We start from the raw sequence: 17,654 nt of genomic DNA, 5'->3' as shown, positions 1-17,654 counted from the left end.
GAATTAACAGTGTTAGTAAAGGAGTTAATCCATTTGATGTTGTTGTAATGATTCAATTAGAAGATCCTATTAAAATGTTTAATGAACTAAAACAAAATTATGAGAATCATAAACAGCATGTTAAAGATTTTACAACAGAAGTCTATGACAAGTTAGAAGCCAGAAATAGAAGATCAGTAGACGATGTTGGTGAAATTAATGAAAAACTTACTAAATTTAAAGAGTCTTTTGATAAGTTTAGTTTAGATGCTACGAAAACTTTTGAGAATATTGGTCATAAATTTGTTGAATACAATGATTCTTATGCTGTCAAATTTCAAAAATTAGAAGAAAACTTTAATAAATTTAAAGAAGATGTTGTTATAAGTTTTAGAGCCATCGACATCAGATTTAATGGATTAGGCGGCTATGATGACAAAATTTCTCCTTTATAAATGGCGCTCATATATTGTGTGAGGTGTAAGGCAAAAACTGAAACAAATGATATAAAATACTATGCAAACATTACGGGAGTTAAAAGAGTTTCTGGAAAATGTGCTGAATGTAACGCTAAAAAGAGCCAATTTATAAAAACTTGAAATTTTTCCCTAATAAATAGAGATGGCGGGACACTACAGTGCTTTCGATCTTTTTATAATGCAACACGAAAGAGATTTGAAAAAAGAACATTGGGATGATATTTCTCAAAAATATGAATTATCCGAAGATATGATGCGATTGTACATTAATAAGTTAAATTGGTATAACATTGCAAAATATCAAAATCTGTCCCCAGAGTTCATTCAAGAAAATATACATTATCAATTAAAAGATCATATGTCTGTTCTTTGTCTCTATCAACACTTGAGTATAAAGTTTTTGGATGAAAATAAAGATACAGTTGATTGGAACAATATTATAGATAGCGGTTACTATCCTGTGCAGATTTTATTGAAATATGTGACCGAGATCGCAAAATTTAAGGAAGAGAATCCTGAATATGACGAAGTAGATCATTAAAAATGACTCTAATATTTTTAATTATTTTACTAAAATTTATATCTTTTCTTATAAAAACGTACATTAGATCGATGAAAAAATGATACACGATGTTTAAAATTTCTAAATTTTCTCTTATTAAATGGCGGACTACAGAAAATATGCTAGTGATATTGAAAGGGCGGAGTTTAAAAATTTCTATCCAATTAGTAAACAACATTTGAATGAACCGAATAAAAGAACTGAGTTTAATATTGATTTTGGAGATAACTTTTGCTCGTCTAACTTCCAGTTTTATATTTCTGGAACTTTAACAAAACAAGATGGTCAAGCATATCTTGGAACTGATAATGTTAGATTAATCGATAATTTTATACCGTTTTTATTTTCTAAGATTGAAGTAAGAAAACACAATAAATTGATAGAAGAAGTCGAAAACTGTGGCCAATTAAGCACAATTAAAGGAACTATTTGTTATTCCAAAAGTGATGTATTTTCAAACAGTTTTGAATCAACTTTTAAATTTGGACAATTTGAAGCGGTCGGTGATTTAGCACATTTCGGCTTAGGATTTTTTGAAAATGTTACTATTCCGATCTATAAAGGAGGATTTTAACTAAGTTTTATAAGAGCAGAAGACGATGATGTGATTCTGAAGACTGCAACTGGAAATGTTATGCCTGTTGATGGCAAAATTACAATTAACGAGTTTTTCATTAGAGTTCCAATGATTGATTATAAAATCACGAGTAAAATAAGGTTGATTGATGAAATTATAAAATCTCAAAACATCACGTTTAATTTTCTAGATTGGCAATGTATTGAGCAAAAAGGTATTTCCGGAACAACTTATTCGTTCGATATCACAAATATTTATAGAAATATCTTCAATCCCAAGTTCGTTATCATTGGTTTTCAAACAGATAGACAGAATAATCAAGAAAAAAATCCTTCAAAGTTTGATAGTTTGGATGTAAAAAATATCAGAGTAAAATTGAACGGTTCTTATTATCCAGATGAATTACAAAATTTAAACATTTCCGGTGGTCTTTTCAGAATCATGTATCAGATGTATCAAGATTTTAAGAAAGTTTACTACAAAAATATGGAAATGTATTACAACCCCAAAGAATTTATAGCAAATAGACCCATTTATGTCATTGATACAACAAAGAGTTTGACAAATATTTCTAGTTCAAAGAACGATATAATTATCAATATGGATTTTCAAAATGCTGTTACAAACGCGATTTGTTATGTGGTTGTGGTTTCTGAGAAATGTTTAGCCTATGATGTGATTAAGAACGATATTAGAGAAATTCAGTAAAAATCGTCTTATTTTCTGTTGAGCGAATGTTAGCAAATTTCATTATTTCCGTTTATAGATTTTTCATTAAGATTTCTGGATTTTTTCATTAAAACAGCTTAAGAAATTAGAAGCCTACAATGAACAGTAAAACAGCTAAAGATTCGGTTATTTTACATTCGTGAGTTACAGATTAGTTTATTGTCCTTTAAACAGTATTTTACGTTGATTTTCTGACTGTCCCAAAAGTGAGCTAGAACCCTCACATTCATATCTACTTATATATATATATATATTATATAAAAACAAAACTTTCAATCACTCATTCAACACTTTATCTTACTACACTCTTCTACTTTTTAAATTTGGTCCAGGTTTGTCTAATACTTACATAGAAAAACTAAAGCCCTTTCTTTAAGATCAAACATCAATAGAGATTGAAATAGGTTTGTAACCCGTTTAAAAATTATGTATTGTAGTTTTCAAGTTTCTGCATCTTAGGAAAGAAGAAATTTTACATAAATGTGTCTTATGCCCTTAAGAGACAGTGTAGATTGTTAATGAAGATTAAACACGCACGTGGGTGGGATGGATGTTTTGCGCTCCATGTAGTAATTTTATACTATGAATGGAGATATAGAAAGAAGACTCTACAGATGTAAATACGTTTTCTTAAACAGCGTAACAACGCAAACGCTACAATGGAACTAATCAATTACATAAACAGGAAGTAGATAATTACAATGACAGGAAGTAATACATTTTGGACCAAAGTATAATTTTAAGACCAAAACATGTATATATCTTTTGATTAGAGCTACAGTGCAAACTCTATTATGGCACCAGGAATAACTTATATCGGACAAAGACTACAAGGGCCGAAAGTTAACACTTTTTGACCTAAGTTGGCTCCTCAGACCGAATATGAGAATGATATTCTATCACGTGAAATATTAAATTCTTCTTTAAATAAATTAAAATTATTCTGAAACAATACATATCATAAAGGTTATACTTCCGATTCTAAATTATTGTACTGCTTCCACTATCATTTTATTATATAATAAGTCGTTTTATTAAGATTACTATAACTGACCAATCGTTCATTCCTCAAAGCTAACCTAAACATTTCAAGTGTTACGTTGTATAATATTTTAAGTGGATTAGGGTACTGAAATATTTTCCAGGGAACATCAATCATTTTCAGGAAGGTTTACTGAGTTATTGAAGATGATAAGCTTATCAGAACCTATTCTATAGGAAACCACGTGTAAAGACATGGATAAACTGCTGGTGTTATTACCAATACTTACCAGCACAGCTCTAGTAATCTGGACTCCATAGTGTAGTTTTTGCGGCTGACCTCCTCTCTGACCAGACTAACAAACCGGTTAGCACAGTTGTCCCAGTCCTTGCTGATCGCCTTGTAACAGGATGTGTACTGTAGGTACTCTGGAACCAACATATTTTAAGACAGAATCATTTAATAATTGCAGCTATACTGTTAGATTTAATTTTTTGTAGAAAAGGCGGCTTTTCTAGCTCGTAGTAATATAGCTATGCAAGCACCTTATTAATTAGATATAATTAGTGAATTATTTAATTTTATAACAAATGGAATAGTACTGGTTAAATAATCATGTAATTCACACTTATGGATCCTACCAAGGTCGTTAAGAATTAGGTAGAGAAAAATTATGTATTAGCTGAAACCTTACCTTATGATTAATATGAGTAAAATATGAATTAAAACCACTGTTGCACTGTACTTCATCAATTTTACCTCTTGTTTGTTTCGTAGTTAATGAGGTGAGTATATAACTAAAACCCAAGTTACACAACATTAGCGTGCCACCAACTCTATATTGTGACAGCTTATTAATCAAAGTTCTACAAAAAGTACATAAATTTACATGTAAGTAGCATCTATTGTTACATAATATATTTTGATTAGTTCATATTCCCACAAACTGTTCCTTTAATACACCAAATCCAATATGCCTCTACTATCTGTCAAAGTAAAATATAATGGGCTAATGTTACAAATGTGCTAGTAGAGCTATGCGTGGTTTTAAAAATGTTATTATTTTTAATCTCATTTTTATAAATCCCAATATATTATATTAAATAATATATATTAATATAAATATTTAAAGCAAAAAAATGTTGTATTAACTATGCACATAGGATAACACTATTACTATATCACATAAACTTCAGACCTTACCCTAACCACCGTGACAATAAGCTTTTTATAGTAGGATAATAAAATTTGCATTAAATTGCTACGTTTATGAAAACTTTTCATTCAATTTTATGACATTTTTTATTTTAACCTGATTATGTGCTCTGGATATATGGCGAAAAGCTTGTCATCACCATGAACATTATTGCTGTACATATTTGAAGGGTTTAATTTTTAATTTTTTTTTAGTTGATTGTATATGGAATATTTAAGATTTTCGGATCTGTGAAGGATTTTTTGCCTCGAGAGGAATCTGAAAAATATATTTTAACGGGAAATTACATACACTTGTAATTTTATTTAATATCGATCAAGAATAAAATAGTACTAAGCACACTGAATGGGTATAACCTTTGATTAGATTAGTGATATAGCTTTCACAACTAGTATAATTAGAGGTAAAATACAAACAAGCAGGAAATACACCTTTATGGTATAGAATTTAGAAGAATATAGAATATAATTTATTCCAGAAAATATAATTAACAAAAATTGACATCAGTACTGGTAGGAATTACTAGCCATAGTATCCAGTAAGCGTGGCTAGCTCAACTGAAAGTTGTACTTTATTGTATAATGATCAGTCGAATCTTAACAAGTACATCGTGCGGTTAATCTGCAGTGTGCACACCCCACAGTTAAAATTATTTTAAACATAACATTTTTTAGTTATAAATTTACAAATTAAAATCTTTTAATATAACACTGTACAAATTCGTAAACTAAAATTTGAAAAAAGCTATCAGTATTAAAAAAATTTAAAAGCCAACTTTTCAATTTATTCTCAAATTTGTTTCTATTTTTACAAATTTTTATTTGTAAAGGCAAAAGATTAAAAAATTTTGGACCCAAAAAAGAAAAACTTGTTTGGAAAATTGACTTATTTACCTTCGGTCTCATGAACAGCCCCAGTATGTCACCTCTAGTTCTTTGGTAAACTCAGTCGCTCCTGTTTCCACTTTTCTCATAGTAAATTTTTAATACTTTGAATACAAATAAATATTTTTGTGGTAATATTATTAGATATTATTTTATAAATAGGTAATGCAGATTCATATCTTTTCCTTTTTGCAATTATTCTTACGAAGTGGTTTTGTGTTACATTCAACGGTTGTATGGTTATATTGTCAGCAGCTCCCCAATTTTCTATACCATAATTCAATTTAGAATGAATTAGTGCAAACTAAAGCGTTCTCATTAATTTATCATCAATAAATTTCCTTAAAAAATAAAAAATTCTGATATTTCTTCTTAAACCTATTTGAATGCTGTTTATATGCGGTTTCCAACTCAGTTTTTCATGAATGTTTATTCCAAAATATTTAATTTGTTCAAGTTGATCGATATTTTCACAATTGCAGTTTGACATGGCTTGACAATCTAATCTATGAAATTTTTGCACATTATTGAATTGATATCCTTTTAAGTCAAAATTTATAAACTTAGTCTTAGAGGCATTCAAGACCATTCTGTTGTTTTCACACCATTTCCTGACTTTAATCAAATCTTCTCTAATATGATTCCAGATGTTTTCCCATTGTTTTTCAGAATATCTAATCGCAATATCATCAGCAAACCCTATGAATTTTCCATTTAATGGTAATCTCAGCAAGTCATTAATGAAAATTAGAAACAACGTTGGACCAAGAACGGAGCCTTGGGGGACTCCTATATTAACAATCTTCGCGTCACTGAATCATTTGATATTTTAACTTTCTGTTCTAGGTATATAGAAACCGTTACAGAAAACTGTGTAAAACTGCTAATATTATAAAAAATGTTCACCAAATAGCATTTTATCTTTAGTATATGGAAGCTTGATGGCAAAAGCTTTATATTTTATAGTGTTGGTTATTTTTTCAGAGACAATATATGATTTGAATATGTTAATCGTCTTTTATGTTGAACCTAAAGTATATAGTGTTGAACCTTTTATGTATAGTGTTTTATATCTAAAGTAATGTTTTGATATCGATCACGTTTCAGTTTTAGAACATATAACGGTGGCCCATATACAAAATCCTGTAAGTTTTTCAGATCATTTATTGTCCATTTATTAAATAAAAGACTGAGAAGCTTACTCTCGCGTAGTGCAGCGTCTGAAACGCTTTTAAACGATGCACTAAGTGGAAGGTATGATTAAGCTAAACTCAACACTCATATTTAAGTAACATTCATCAAATAATTATAAAACAGTTCTGAATCCTGAATTATAAAACAGCAATTGATTGAAATCAGTGTACTATTATGGCATTGTTTGATTTCTCCAAGGCATTTGACTGCGTTATATTCGGTTTGCTGTTAAGAAAGCTGCGTGCTTTAGGATTTTCCGAGGTTAGTGTTACCTGAATTAAATCTTATCCCTCAAATCGGCGGCAGTGTGTAAGTGTGGCTGACAAAGTATATGACTACAGGATGTTCACTTGTGGTGTGCCGTAAGGTTCAATACTGGGACCTCTTTTATTTTTACTTTACGTAACTGACATTTGTACAGTACTTGCATTCACTAGATGATATACACAACATTAACTTTGACATTTAAAAACTTGTGGAATGGACAACGAAACATGCACTGAAGCTTAACGAAAACAAAATTCAAACGATTATTATCTCCCACTCACGACTAAAGAACTATATAGACACAAATAATGAGCGCAAATTACTGTAAACAACGTTTCTCTTCCGTACTGTGACAAAGTGAAAAATTTGGGTCTAACAATGAATACAACTCTTGGGTGGTGTGATTCTGTTGTGGGAATCTGAAAGAAGGTGTTTGCCTCCGTACACTCACTAAAGAGGATGCAGCACTTCTTACCAGAACGTATGAAACTTTTACTGGTAAAAACTCTGATTGTTCATAATTTTTCATATTGTAACCCTAAAAAATTATATGACTGTTGATATGGCAAACAAATTCCAGCGATGCCAAAATTACTGTTTACGTTTTGTATTTGATCTAAGACGTGACATCCATATAACGCGTATTTATAATCAAAATTCTATTGTAAAATTGGCCGATACAAGATTATTACAAATTCTTAGTTTGGTTTATTCTAGTCTTATCTCTGGAGGGCCTATATATCTAGCTGACAAATTCAAATTGATCTCTGAAACAAGCGCAAGAGAGACAAGAATGGTCTCATCAATTCTTCTTATTCCCCACCATCAAACCTCAACTTACAACAAACCATTTGTCGTTACTGCTTGTCGAGCATGGAATTCCCTTCCTAACCATATTAAGTCAGTAGGGAGTCGAAACCGGTTTACAGCCTTACTGAAAGCTAAATTGCTACAAACGATGTCAGCGATGGGTTAATTGGGGTAGGTCTTTGAGGATGGATAGGGTCCCAATGAATGTGTTTATGAATTTATTGTAGGAATATGTGTGTACTAAATTCTTAAAAAGACCTTTATTACATTATTTTATTTTATTTGAAATGTAGTAGTTTTATTTTATTTAAGTATTATACTATTATATTAGGGTTAAAATATAACCTTGTGGCCCTGAATTCGCCCTTTTGTATGCATGATATAAATAAAGTCATTTGAATTTGAATCCTCAATCAGCTTTGTTATCAGTAAATTATAAATTACCAGTTTAAAATGAAAGGCAAGTATTGTCCCTGACCTGCTTGAAAAACAGGATCGTCGCAGAGGAACTTGAACGTGTGTCTGGCGCCGGCGACATGAGCCTCCAGCGTCTGTCTGTCCTGGTGGGAAAGACATTTCTTGGCGAAGTCATCCATGCAACCCATTCCTATTTTGAATGCACTGAAACAAGACATGTCTGAATTAAGTTCTGAATACATTATGTTATAACTAAAATCAAGACAGGTAAGTGGTGATAAATGCCAAAACCGTTATAATAATTAAAGTGTTTATTTTTTAAAAATCGCAATATTACTCTTTTTAAAGAAATTACTGAATGGCGAACAAATTTTATAAAAAATCGTTTAGTTACTACATTTTTAAAAACCATAGTTTGAGGCAGTTTTAAGTATGATATAAAGATGGCATTCAATGTACATATTGAGTTTTGCTACAGTTTACCTTCTTCTTTGCAACAAATAAAGTTTTAAGTTTAAGACATAGAATCTTTACATACAACCGATTTCAACCGAGGAAATGAACCTAAATTGAACATTTACATTGAAATAACCCTTCCTACCATTCTTACGTTATGTGTAAAACACCTGTGTGCTGGACCGTGCCCAATTGATATAATGTGATTACCTCTTCACCTATATTACGCTATATTTTCATATTTTGAAATCTAGATGTCGAAACAATGTTAAGATTTCATTTTGGCCGTCATGTCGCCGACTTTTTTTGGATATCTTCAAACGAACAGATTCCAGGAACATAGTCTGTGACAGCGTCAAATTCTAGACGCAGCTGTGAGAGGAAGATGAACTAAACTCAACATCGCATTGAATCAACTGTTCTCACTATAGGAACGTTGTATTTTGAAAATTTTCGAGACATTTTTTACTGCAAAGATGAGAAATGAGTGTGCTATGTATTCAAACTACATACAAGTAATAAGAAATTTTTTAACATTATTTTTAATATGATTCCTTATTAATTTTGCGCTGATAAATGATTCATGACATATTACTTTAATACACGTGGCCACTCATTCTCGATCTATAAATCACGTCAATTTGAATATAACATTATAAGGTAATTCATTTAATAAGTATTGTGTCATAACAGACGTCGCTGAATCAGCATTAAAATTTTCTTAGCTATAGCTATTTTTTATTCTCGAGATGTACTGTGGTCAAACAGACAGGCAGACAGACGTAAAAAAGAATCTGTCACAAAACTTATACTAAACACATCATAGTACACAGTCATGTAGTTTCATGTAAAATATCAAGTCTACATATGAAATATTTTCCTAGATATCTTAAAACCTGATGCAGTCAAATGTTTTGTCATTAAGTTGGACTATGTCAGTCTTTCAGTTATAAAAACACCAAATCCATGAAAAGATTTATGTGTTGGTATGTTAGGTTTTATTATTTCGTTCATATGACATATGTTTAGTCATTTATTTACTCCACTATTTTCCATTTCCATCATGGTTCGCCATAAGATCAATGTAAAAGTCTAATGCTCAGCTAAATCCATAGAGTAACATATACGAGTACCATACTCGAACTCAGTTTTACTTATATAGAAATTAAGCTTAATGAAAAGTTTCAAGTCTACAGGTAAGTTCCTTTTTTGAGATATCGTCCTGTCAGAAAGACAGATGGACAAATGGAAATTGCAACATTCCAGGCCCAAGTACACTATGCTTCGCAAAATATCGGCCAATCACACTTATAATATGTCATTAAAACAATGGGGAATATTTTTCTTTAAAAAAACCACGATTTATACTTATGAACATTTTTTTTAATACAACTTGTTTGTTAAACTTCTTGCTCGAATCAACGGAAGTCTTTGGTAACAATATTTCTGCAACATATGCATTCAGTAATTAGGACATACATGTTATACAAGATATTGCAATACCTGCAGGATGCATCAACATCTTTTTTGGAACTTGGGATTCCTTTCATTTCTGACTTCTCAAGGATCGGCGGAAGTTTCTTGAGACAGTTGTCAAGGTAGGTGCGGTCCTTACATTCAATAAGTGTCTCATTGAGGCTAGCCTCCTCATTCGCTACCACGTATTGAATTACTGTAAAACAATCACAATATAAGGCATATTACTGAAAAACACAAGATTTAGAGAAGACTGTGTTTCAAGGCACTAAAGTAGTATAGCAAAATAGCTTTTTTAAATCGTAAATGGTATACACCAAGTTTGGTATGAATGTATTACGAACTACGGTAGTTATCATGTTCCCATTTATTCCAGCAATGTTGTATACTAATTAAAACAGTGTAACCAAGCTATCCGGAAATTATACAAAATAAAAAAATATAGGAAAAAATTGTATTTTTAATTACTTGAGAAATATAAAACAATTTATTTGCGCTATAATGCATAGCGACTGATATAGGATGGCTGGTCATCAGTGTTAAAAAACAGTTTGGGTGAAATTACAAAGTAAATTAAGTGTAATGATGCATGTAAGAGGTTCCAAGTCAAAAAATTTGCTTCAAAAAGTATTATTTAATTTTTTTCTAAAATAACCATGTTTTTAAACATATTACAGCAATTCTCAACTACCTGTAAACGGATTTGAGGAAATGACGTAATTTTCATATTCTAAATTAAATTTTGAATAGGAATAAGTGAAAATTTTAAAGGATCAATAATAAAAACTCCATTGTTAATAGTTCCAAAGTTTAAAATTTAAGTATCTGTTAAAAATAAAAAAACACATTGGTCTATAATTGTATATTTCTACACCCTGTATACAAGAAGGTAGCTAAATATTTTAAAAACTGCGCCATTTTATAAGCTTTCCAACCACACACTAAACTATTGAAGTTTGAATCTAAATATGTTCGTTTCAGTGGTTTGAATACATGAAAACACAGGGGACTTAAAAACTGTACAAACTATAACCAAAACAAAAGTTTCACTGAATGCATGCTTACTATTTGTTTAAAATCTTAACAAATTTTGTTTTTAACTCTTTACAATGTTAAGACAAAGAAAATAAACAAAAAAGTTTAAACATTAATTATTTTGTATTTATACAATATTTTTATTATAATTGCACATGTAATAGTTCGCTTTTAATTGGATTGGGCCAAATGTTTTTCAAAAAATACTTGATTATGCATGAAAATTTACCAAATGGGCTTATATTAAAAGAAATGTTATAACTGTTTAAAAAACTAAGTATACACACATTGTATTTATTCATTATAAAAGACAATCAAGCAGTAAAAACACAGTATGATTCCAATCATATCCATTTGAGAACACTCTCTACTTTATGTTCAAATTTCCCTCCATTTTCCCGAACACAGGCTCTTGTACTTTTCCGAATGGCACGCACAGTAACCTTGTGAGACAACTCATCCCTCACTTTGTTTGCAGCGTCAATTATACATGCAGATCCACTTCGTTGGGAACGACTGTCTTGTACACCAGGCTCTTCATGTACCCCCAAACATAAAAGTCCATGGGATTGAGATCCGGAGATCTGGGTGGCCAAGCAACAGTCCCTCTCGCCCAATCCAAGTTGGGTAGTTTTCATTCAACTACTGCCTTACATTGTTGGAAAAGTGAGGAGGTGCGCCGTCGTGTTGAAAAATTAACTCTTCTCTTTGTTGTCGAGTGAGTTGATCTAGAAGTTGAGGCAAGTTATGTTGTAAAAAGTCAAGATACTTTTCTCCTGTTAAGCTTCCATGAATGACATAGGGTCTTAAGAAAATATCACCAACCACTCCCGCCCACACGTTTATTGTGAACCGATGCTGAAAAGATGATTCTCTCATAGCTCTAGGATTTTCTGTAGCCCAAAAATGCATGTTATGGGAGTTTAAAACACCCTCTCTTGTAAAAATGGCTTTATCTGTCCACAATATTTTTTTGAAAAAGTGATACTCTTCAATGTCATTGTTTAGGAGCTATCGACAGAACGTTCTTCTCGATTCAAAGACATTTGGTTCAAGGGTTTTTGGGTGAATAAGTGAACCAGGGTGAAATGGTACGGGTGAAACGTATTAGACTTCAAAACATTAGAAAAATTCCAACGAGAAAGGCCGGTAGCTGTAGCTAGCTGTCTAGTACTTAGTTAGGGATCATCCTCAACCCTCGCTAAAATATCTTCACCTGCATAAACATCAATATTAGGACCTACCTCTCTTTTCAACTTATGGAAAGATCCTGTTTCTGTTAAGCGCTGGTGAAGTCCTGAGAACACCTGTGAACTAGGAGTAACACGGTCAGGATAGCGAGCCCTGTACTCACTCTGTGCCGCTCGCGCATTACCGTCGCACAACCCGTAGATGAAGTGCATGTCAGTGTATTCGCGATTTGAGAAAGACATGGTTCTAGCATCACTGACATAGAAGAACTGACTGACCACAATCTTTTATCTAAGCAGGTATTTGCTTGATCAGAAGATAAAAAATAACATGAAGAAGAAAACAGGAATAATCCATTTTATCTTATCATTATCTAATAGATAAGAATAATTCTAAATACCAGTGTGGTTTTGATAGTTAGATAAAGATTTATGGCCATAAAATGAATAGAAAATATTAGTTTTTGATCATCAAAATAGATTATTATGACACTAGTAAATTTATACTACTTTGTACGTTTAGATTACCCCTTTTTTGTTTTAAATTGCCTTTTAACCGTCTTTTCTGCACCCCGTGTTTTGGAGAATCAAAACACTAAAAGGTACATATGCAGATCTAAACCTCAATAGTGTAGTGTATGGTTGGAAAGCTTATAAAATGGCGCAGTTTTTAAAATATTTAGCTACCTTCTTGTATACAGGGTGTATAAAAATAAAATAGACCAATGTTTTTTTTAATTTTTAACAGATACTTAAATTTTAAACTATGGAACTATTAACAATGGAGTTTTTATTATTGATACTTTAAAATTTTCACTTATTCCTATTCAAAGTTTAATGTAAAATACGAAAATTACGTCCTTTACTCAAATCCGTTTACAGGGAGCTAAATTCGTCTGGTAAAATAAGACATCTTTACTTTACTTTAGTTTTAACTTTGAATTTCGAAAGAAATTTTTTCTTACACCTATGGAAGAAGAATCATCGCCTTGGATGGATTATGAAAATGTGGGTGAATAAAAGTTGTTTATACAAATATAATAGAATAAACCAATTAGATCTAGATATATTATATATTATAATAGTACGACCTATGACAATAATAATTCAAACAAATAATGTAATGATTATTATTAAATTATAATCATTTTTGTACTCTATATTAACCATAACCATTATCTTTTAGAATGCATTCAAAATAATACTGATACATAGTACGTGTATTTTACTATTTCTGCAGAAAATATTTAAAGTATCTGGAAAATTCGACTTTTACAAAAGACATTAATCTAAATTTTAATATGGGAATACGTGAAGGGATGTGGCAACACCTCGGTGAGTCACTACAAGACACGTACACAAGACTTTTGTGTTATAGACACTGTGGAAGTGAGTGGTGTTTATTTGCAAAGGCGGCGGTCATACCCTCTATATAGGGTTTATCACTATGTAAGCGGGTCTTAACCACGTCTTAACGTTTTTGTGGTATTTAACGTGAGTCATTTAAAAAAACTGCAATAAACCAATAACGCATGACCGTTGTTATTATTGTCATAGGTCGTATTATAATAATCTATAATATATCAAATCTAGATTACATTAATTACACCACATTTTTTAAATGTATTTATTTCTTTATTTTATTACCGTTATTTTTTTTTGTTTTATTCTTAAGATAATATTTATCTAATGTTTTAAATGTCACGTTGTCGCAGGTTAGGTGTAAGAAACGACCAGACGTCCCTAAATTTGCCTGTATAAATAAAGAATTTTTAATATTTTCATTTCATTTCACTGTAACTGGAGTAAGTGAATTACACTAAAATTTACGAAATATATGAAGTAAGTGTTCGGAAACGAATATAAAGTACGTTAAATACATGACTTGATAGTTCTATTAGATTATTTTTAATTGATAAATACATATTGTACGAAAGACGTACCGTATTTATCCGAACATAAAATAAATTCTGATTTCAGTTCAAAATACTGAATAAGCGATTGAGTTTAGTTTATTGATTTCATTACAGAATTATTAACAATATAAAATAACTACAATGTAATAACTATAAAATTAATCTTGGTCTAAAGAGGCTATTCCACACTTTAATTAAAGTAAGGGAGGAGATCTTAAACAGTAGTGAAAAATTTACTGTCATTGTACTGAAAATATAAGAATATTATGAAATAGTCATATATCCTTTTGTGTTTTCTAAGATATGAATCTAGATAATCCACAAAGCTTTGTTATTTGACAATACCTTTGACAATAAATCCGCATCCAAGCTTTGTTTAATATTAAGTTTCGGTGCTTTGTTTACAAGATATTTAGCAAGATTTTATTCAAGAATGTATATTTCTTATTTGAGTTATCTCAAACCCGTAACTTTATTTTTAAAATATAATAACAATTAAAATAAGGTAATTATTTCGGAGATACAAGATTGTAGTGAAGTTAATACTGAGCAAATAAAGAAACTCTTATAAACGATAGTTACAAAAGAGTAAATATATTTGTTATTATAATATTTAGAAATCAGTGATCATTGTATCGTATTAAATGTTAAAGATACTGTGACGTCGGGGCCCATGTTCCCGCCGTCTGGAAGTACTGGAGGGGGAGGTCAGCAAGGAGAGCGCCCGAGGCGGTGTGTACGTGAGAGGACTCCGGCGCGAGCGGACGTCCGAGCTCCCTGAGGGCCGATCTAGTGTAGGGCTTAGCCTAGTGATGGTCGTGACGCGTGGTGTCCATGGGTTCGGAAGTGTTGTCGTTTAAATAAAGTTGCTGTAATCTGAGCTGCGTTTGATTCCTGAGTACACCCCCTTCGCCCCAGCTGAGCAGGAGGCGTGACAAATTGGTGGAGGCAGCCGGGTATCCTGAGGTGATCCAGAACCAAAGACGGATTAACGATCCCAGGTTAGTAATATAATATTTAATAGTAATATAATATAATAGTGAATATTTCTTTTTAAAATTCGGATTGTTTTTTAAGTAAATTGATTAAGTTGAAAAAAAATGTAGATTGAAAGAACAAGAGAGTAAGTTAGTTTTTGATCCAAATAATTGTAGTTACCTTTTGAAAGCAAAGTGTAATTTGGAGTAAATAATTTTATTTGTTTTCTCGTAGCTTGTAAGCCGAACATAATTTTGTTGTTGTAAGAGTAGCCTACTTAGCAGCCACAGTGCGTCGAACCAAGGTACCGGTAAGGGAGGCAACCTACCCGTGATGTAAACAAAGCTGTTTCTTTTTATTGGTGAATAGAATCATTTTGAGAAATAGTTTGTGTTGTTATAAAGTGGTTTAAAAAAAAAAGAAAAAAAAGAGAGCTTGTCCATGGGTAGGCCAGGTCAAACCCAATTGGTACGACGACTGTCGCGGCATTGATATGTTGTGGTGTTTTGAATAACCCTTGTGTTCAGGGGAATATGTATATTTAAATTGTTGATTTTATTTGGATTGTGATTGTAATTTTGATTTTGTTTTGATTTAATTTTGTTCTGATTTGGTTTTTATTTAAATCTTAATTCGTGATAGGGTGGAGCAATCGTATGTCGTCCCCAAACATCACGTTTAGTGTAAAAACAAGAAGTCAGTCAAGGCTGACATCAGTTAGTGAGGTTCCCGAAGACCCAGGACAACCCCAAAGACATCTTGAGGAAGTAAGAACCGTAGCTGAAGTCGATTTAATTCCCCTACCTGGTAGTGGTCCTGACGGTGAAGAGGAAGTAGAAGCTATGGCTGAAGCCAGGGGGCCTGTTATTACTCCAGGAAAGTTCAGGGGCGGAATGGAGGACAACGTGGAGGAGTATCTAGCCCAATTTGGAAGAGTGGCAAAGGCCAATGGCTGGAACGAGGATAAGATGTTGGTTATTCTCCCCTGTTACCTGGAAGGGGCCGCTCTGAAATGGTACGAAAACCTAGAGCAATCTTTAGGAGCCAATATCACCTGGGAGCGGGTAAAGAATGGAATGAAGGATACGTTTCAAGCAATCGCTTGGGATGAACAGATGGAGTTCCGACTGCGGATGCGGATGCAAGGGGAGGAGGAGCCCGTAGAATCGTATGTACAAGATGTGTTAAATTTATGTTCAAAAGTGGACCCCGGAATGAACGAGAGAACTAAGATCAAACATGTTTTAAGAGGATTAAGGCCATCTCTATTGGAGAAAGTGATGGTGATGACCAATGACACTCTAGAAAGCCTACTGGCTAACGTAAGGAAGATCCAGACCGCACGTTTCATGGCTGGACAGCGGGTAGACCACCTACTGGGGGAAGTCTCATCAAAGGCGACAACTACAGGGAACGCCAGTCAGCCATCAAAGACGGAAAGAACACAGGAGCTAGAAAGCAAACTAGAAAACTTAACATCTGAATTTGCCAAGTTAAGCATGCGTCTTCTAGAACAGCAGGAGAAGAATCGAGATACACGAGGCCGCATGACTGAGAACAATAAGCAACAGCCAAGGGTTCAGTTCGAAGTTCCGAGGGAAAGAAGAGCACAAGATGGTGAACAGTATGGAAGGTGGAACCGAGGGAGAGCAAGAGGAGCCTACTCCACCTCGAATCGTGGAAGAACTAGTGACGGTCGAGTGATATGCTACCAGTGCAATAGACCCGGTCATATGCTGTTGCCTGTCGCTCAGGAAATCAGGGAAACGACAGAGGGAATCACTAAATCAGGGAGCGAGTGGTTCCGCTAGAATGAGCTCCCGACAACAGAGGATGAGCGTCTTGTGCCAAGAACATGAGCGCCGAGAATGGCATGACACATGGAGGAGATACAACCGAAATCCACGCCATGAGTATCGCCGTGGGGATTTTACCAACGCTATACCCAAGGAATTCCCTCGTCCCGAGGCCAGTACTGTTAGGACCGTGGGAGTATTGGAAATAAAAGGAAAATTAAATCAGAGGACAATGCCAATAATATTAGATACTGGGGCCTGTGTGAGTTGTGTTGATGAGAATCTGGTAGCCAACGTGAGAGACAGGATTAAAGCAGTACAAGGAATGAATGTTAAGACAGCCACCGATGAGCCGGTACAGATTTTGGGTAGAATAGAAATTATCTTAGAAATCAGCCACTGTGTGATATTGTTCCCAGTGTTTGTGGCCAAAGGAGTGGGTGACTGTTGTATCCTGGGTAACGATTTCCACCTGAAGTTTGGTACAACAATAGATTTCTCGAGGAGAAGAGCCCAATTTATAATCGCCAACGGAAGAAAAATCTCAGTAGATTTCCTCAGCGCGGAAAAAGACGACAAGTATTTGCGTTCACCTCCAGACCCCTCGTGGTTGAAGCACATACAGTTTGAAGAAAGACAACAGATACAGGCGAGAGTAATATGTGATGATTCTACGGAACTCCCTCCAAGAAGTCAGAGACTCCTGAAAAT

At 33.0% G+C, this 17,654-nt stretch overlaps 1 protein-coding gene across 1 annotated transcript in view; it reads right to left on the bottom strand.

Annotated features, from left to right (window-relative positions):
- The window catches only part of LOC124362558, a 41,030-nt gene that overhangs the window by 12,561 nt on the left and 10,815 nt on the right, over positions 1 to 17,654 (bottom strand). The window contains exons 2-4 of the mRNA XM_046817175.1: positions 10,056 to 10,224; positions 8,158 to 8,300; positions 3,598 to 3,736 (exon numbers count right to left, since the gene is read on the bottom strand). Of these exons, the coding sequence (XP_046673131.1) occupies positions 3,598 to 3,736; positions 8,158 to 8,300; positions 10,056 to 10,224 (451 nt within the window). The remainder of the gene's footprint in view (positions 1 to 3,597; positions 3,737 to 8,157; positions 8,301 to 10,055; positions 10,225 to 17,654) is intronic.

Source organism: Homalodisca vitripennis, chromosome 5, assembly GCF_021130785.1.
Source record: "Homalodisca vitripennis isolate AUS2020 chromosome 5, UT_GWSS_2.1, whole genome shotgun sequence".
In the NCBI taxonomy this organism is placed as follows: Eukaryota; Metazoa; Arthropoda; class Insecta; order Hemiptera; family Cicadellidae; genus Homalodisca; species Homalodisca vitripennis.
This window is presented reverse-complemented; position numbering and strand designations above follow the sequence as displayed.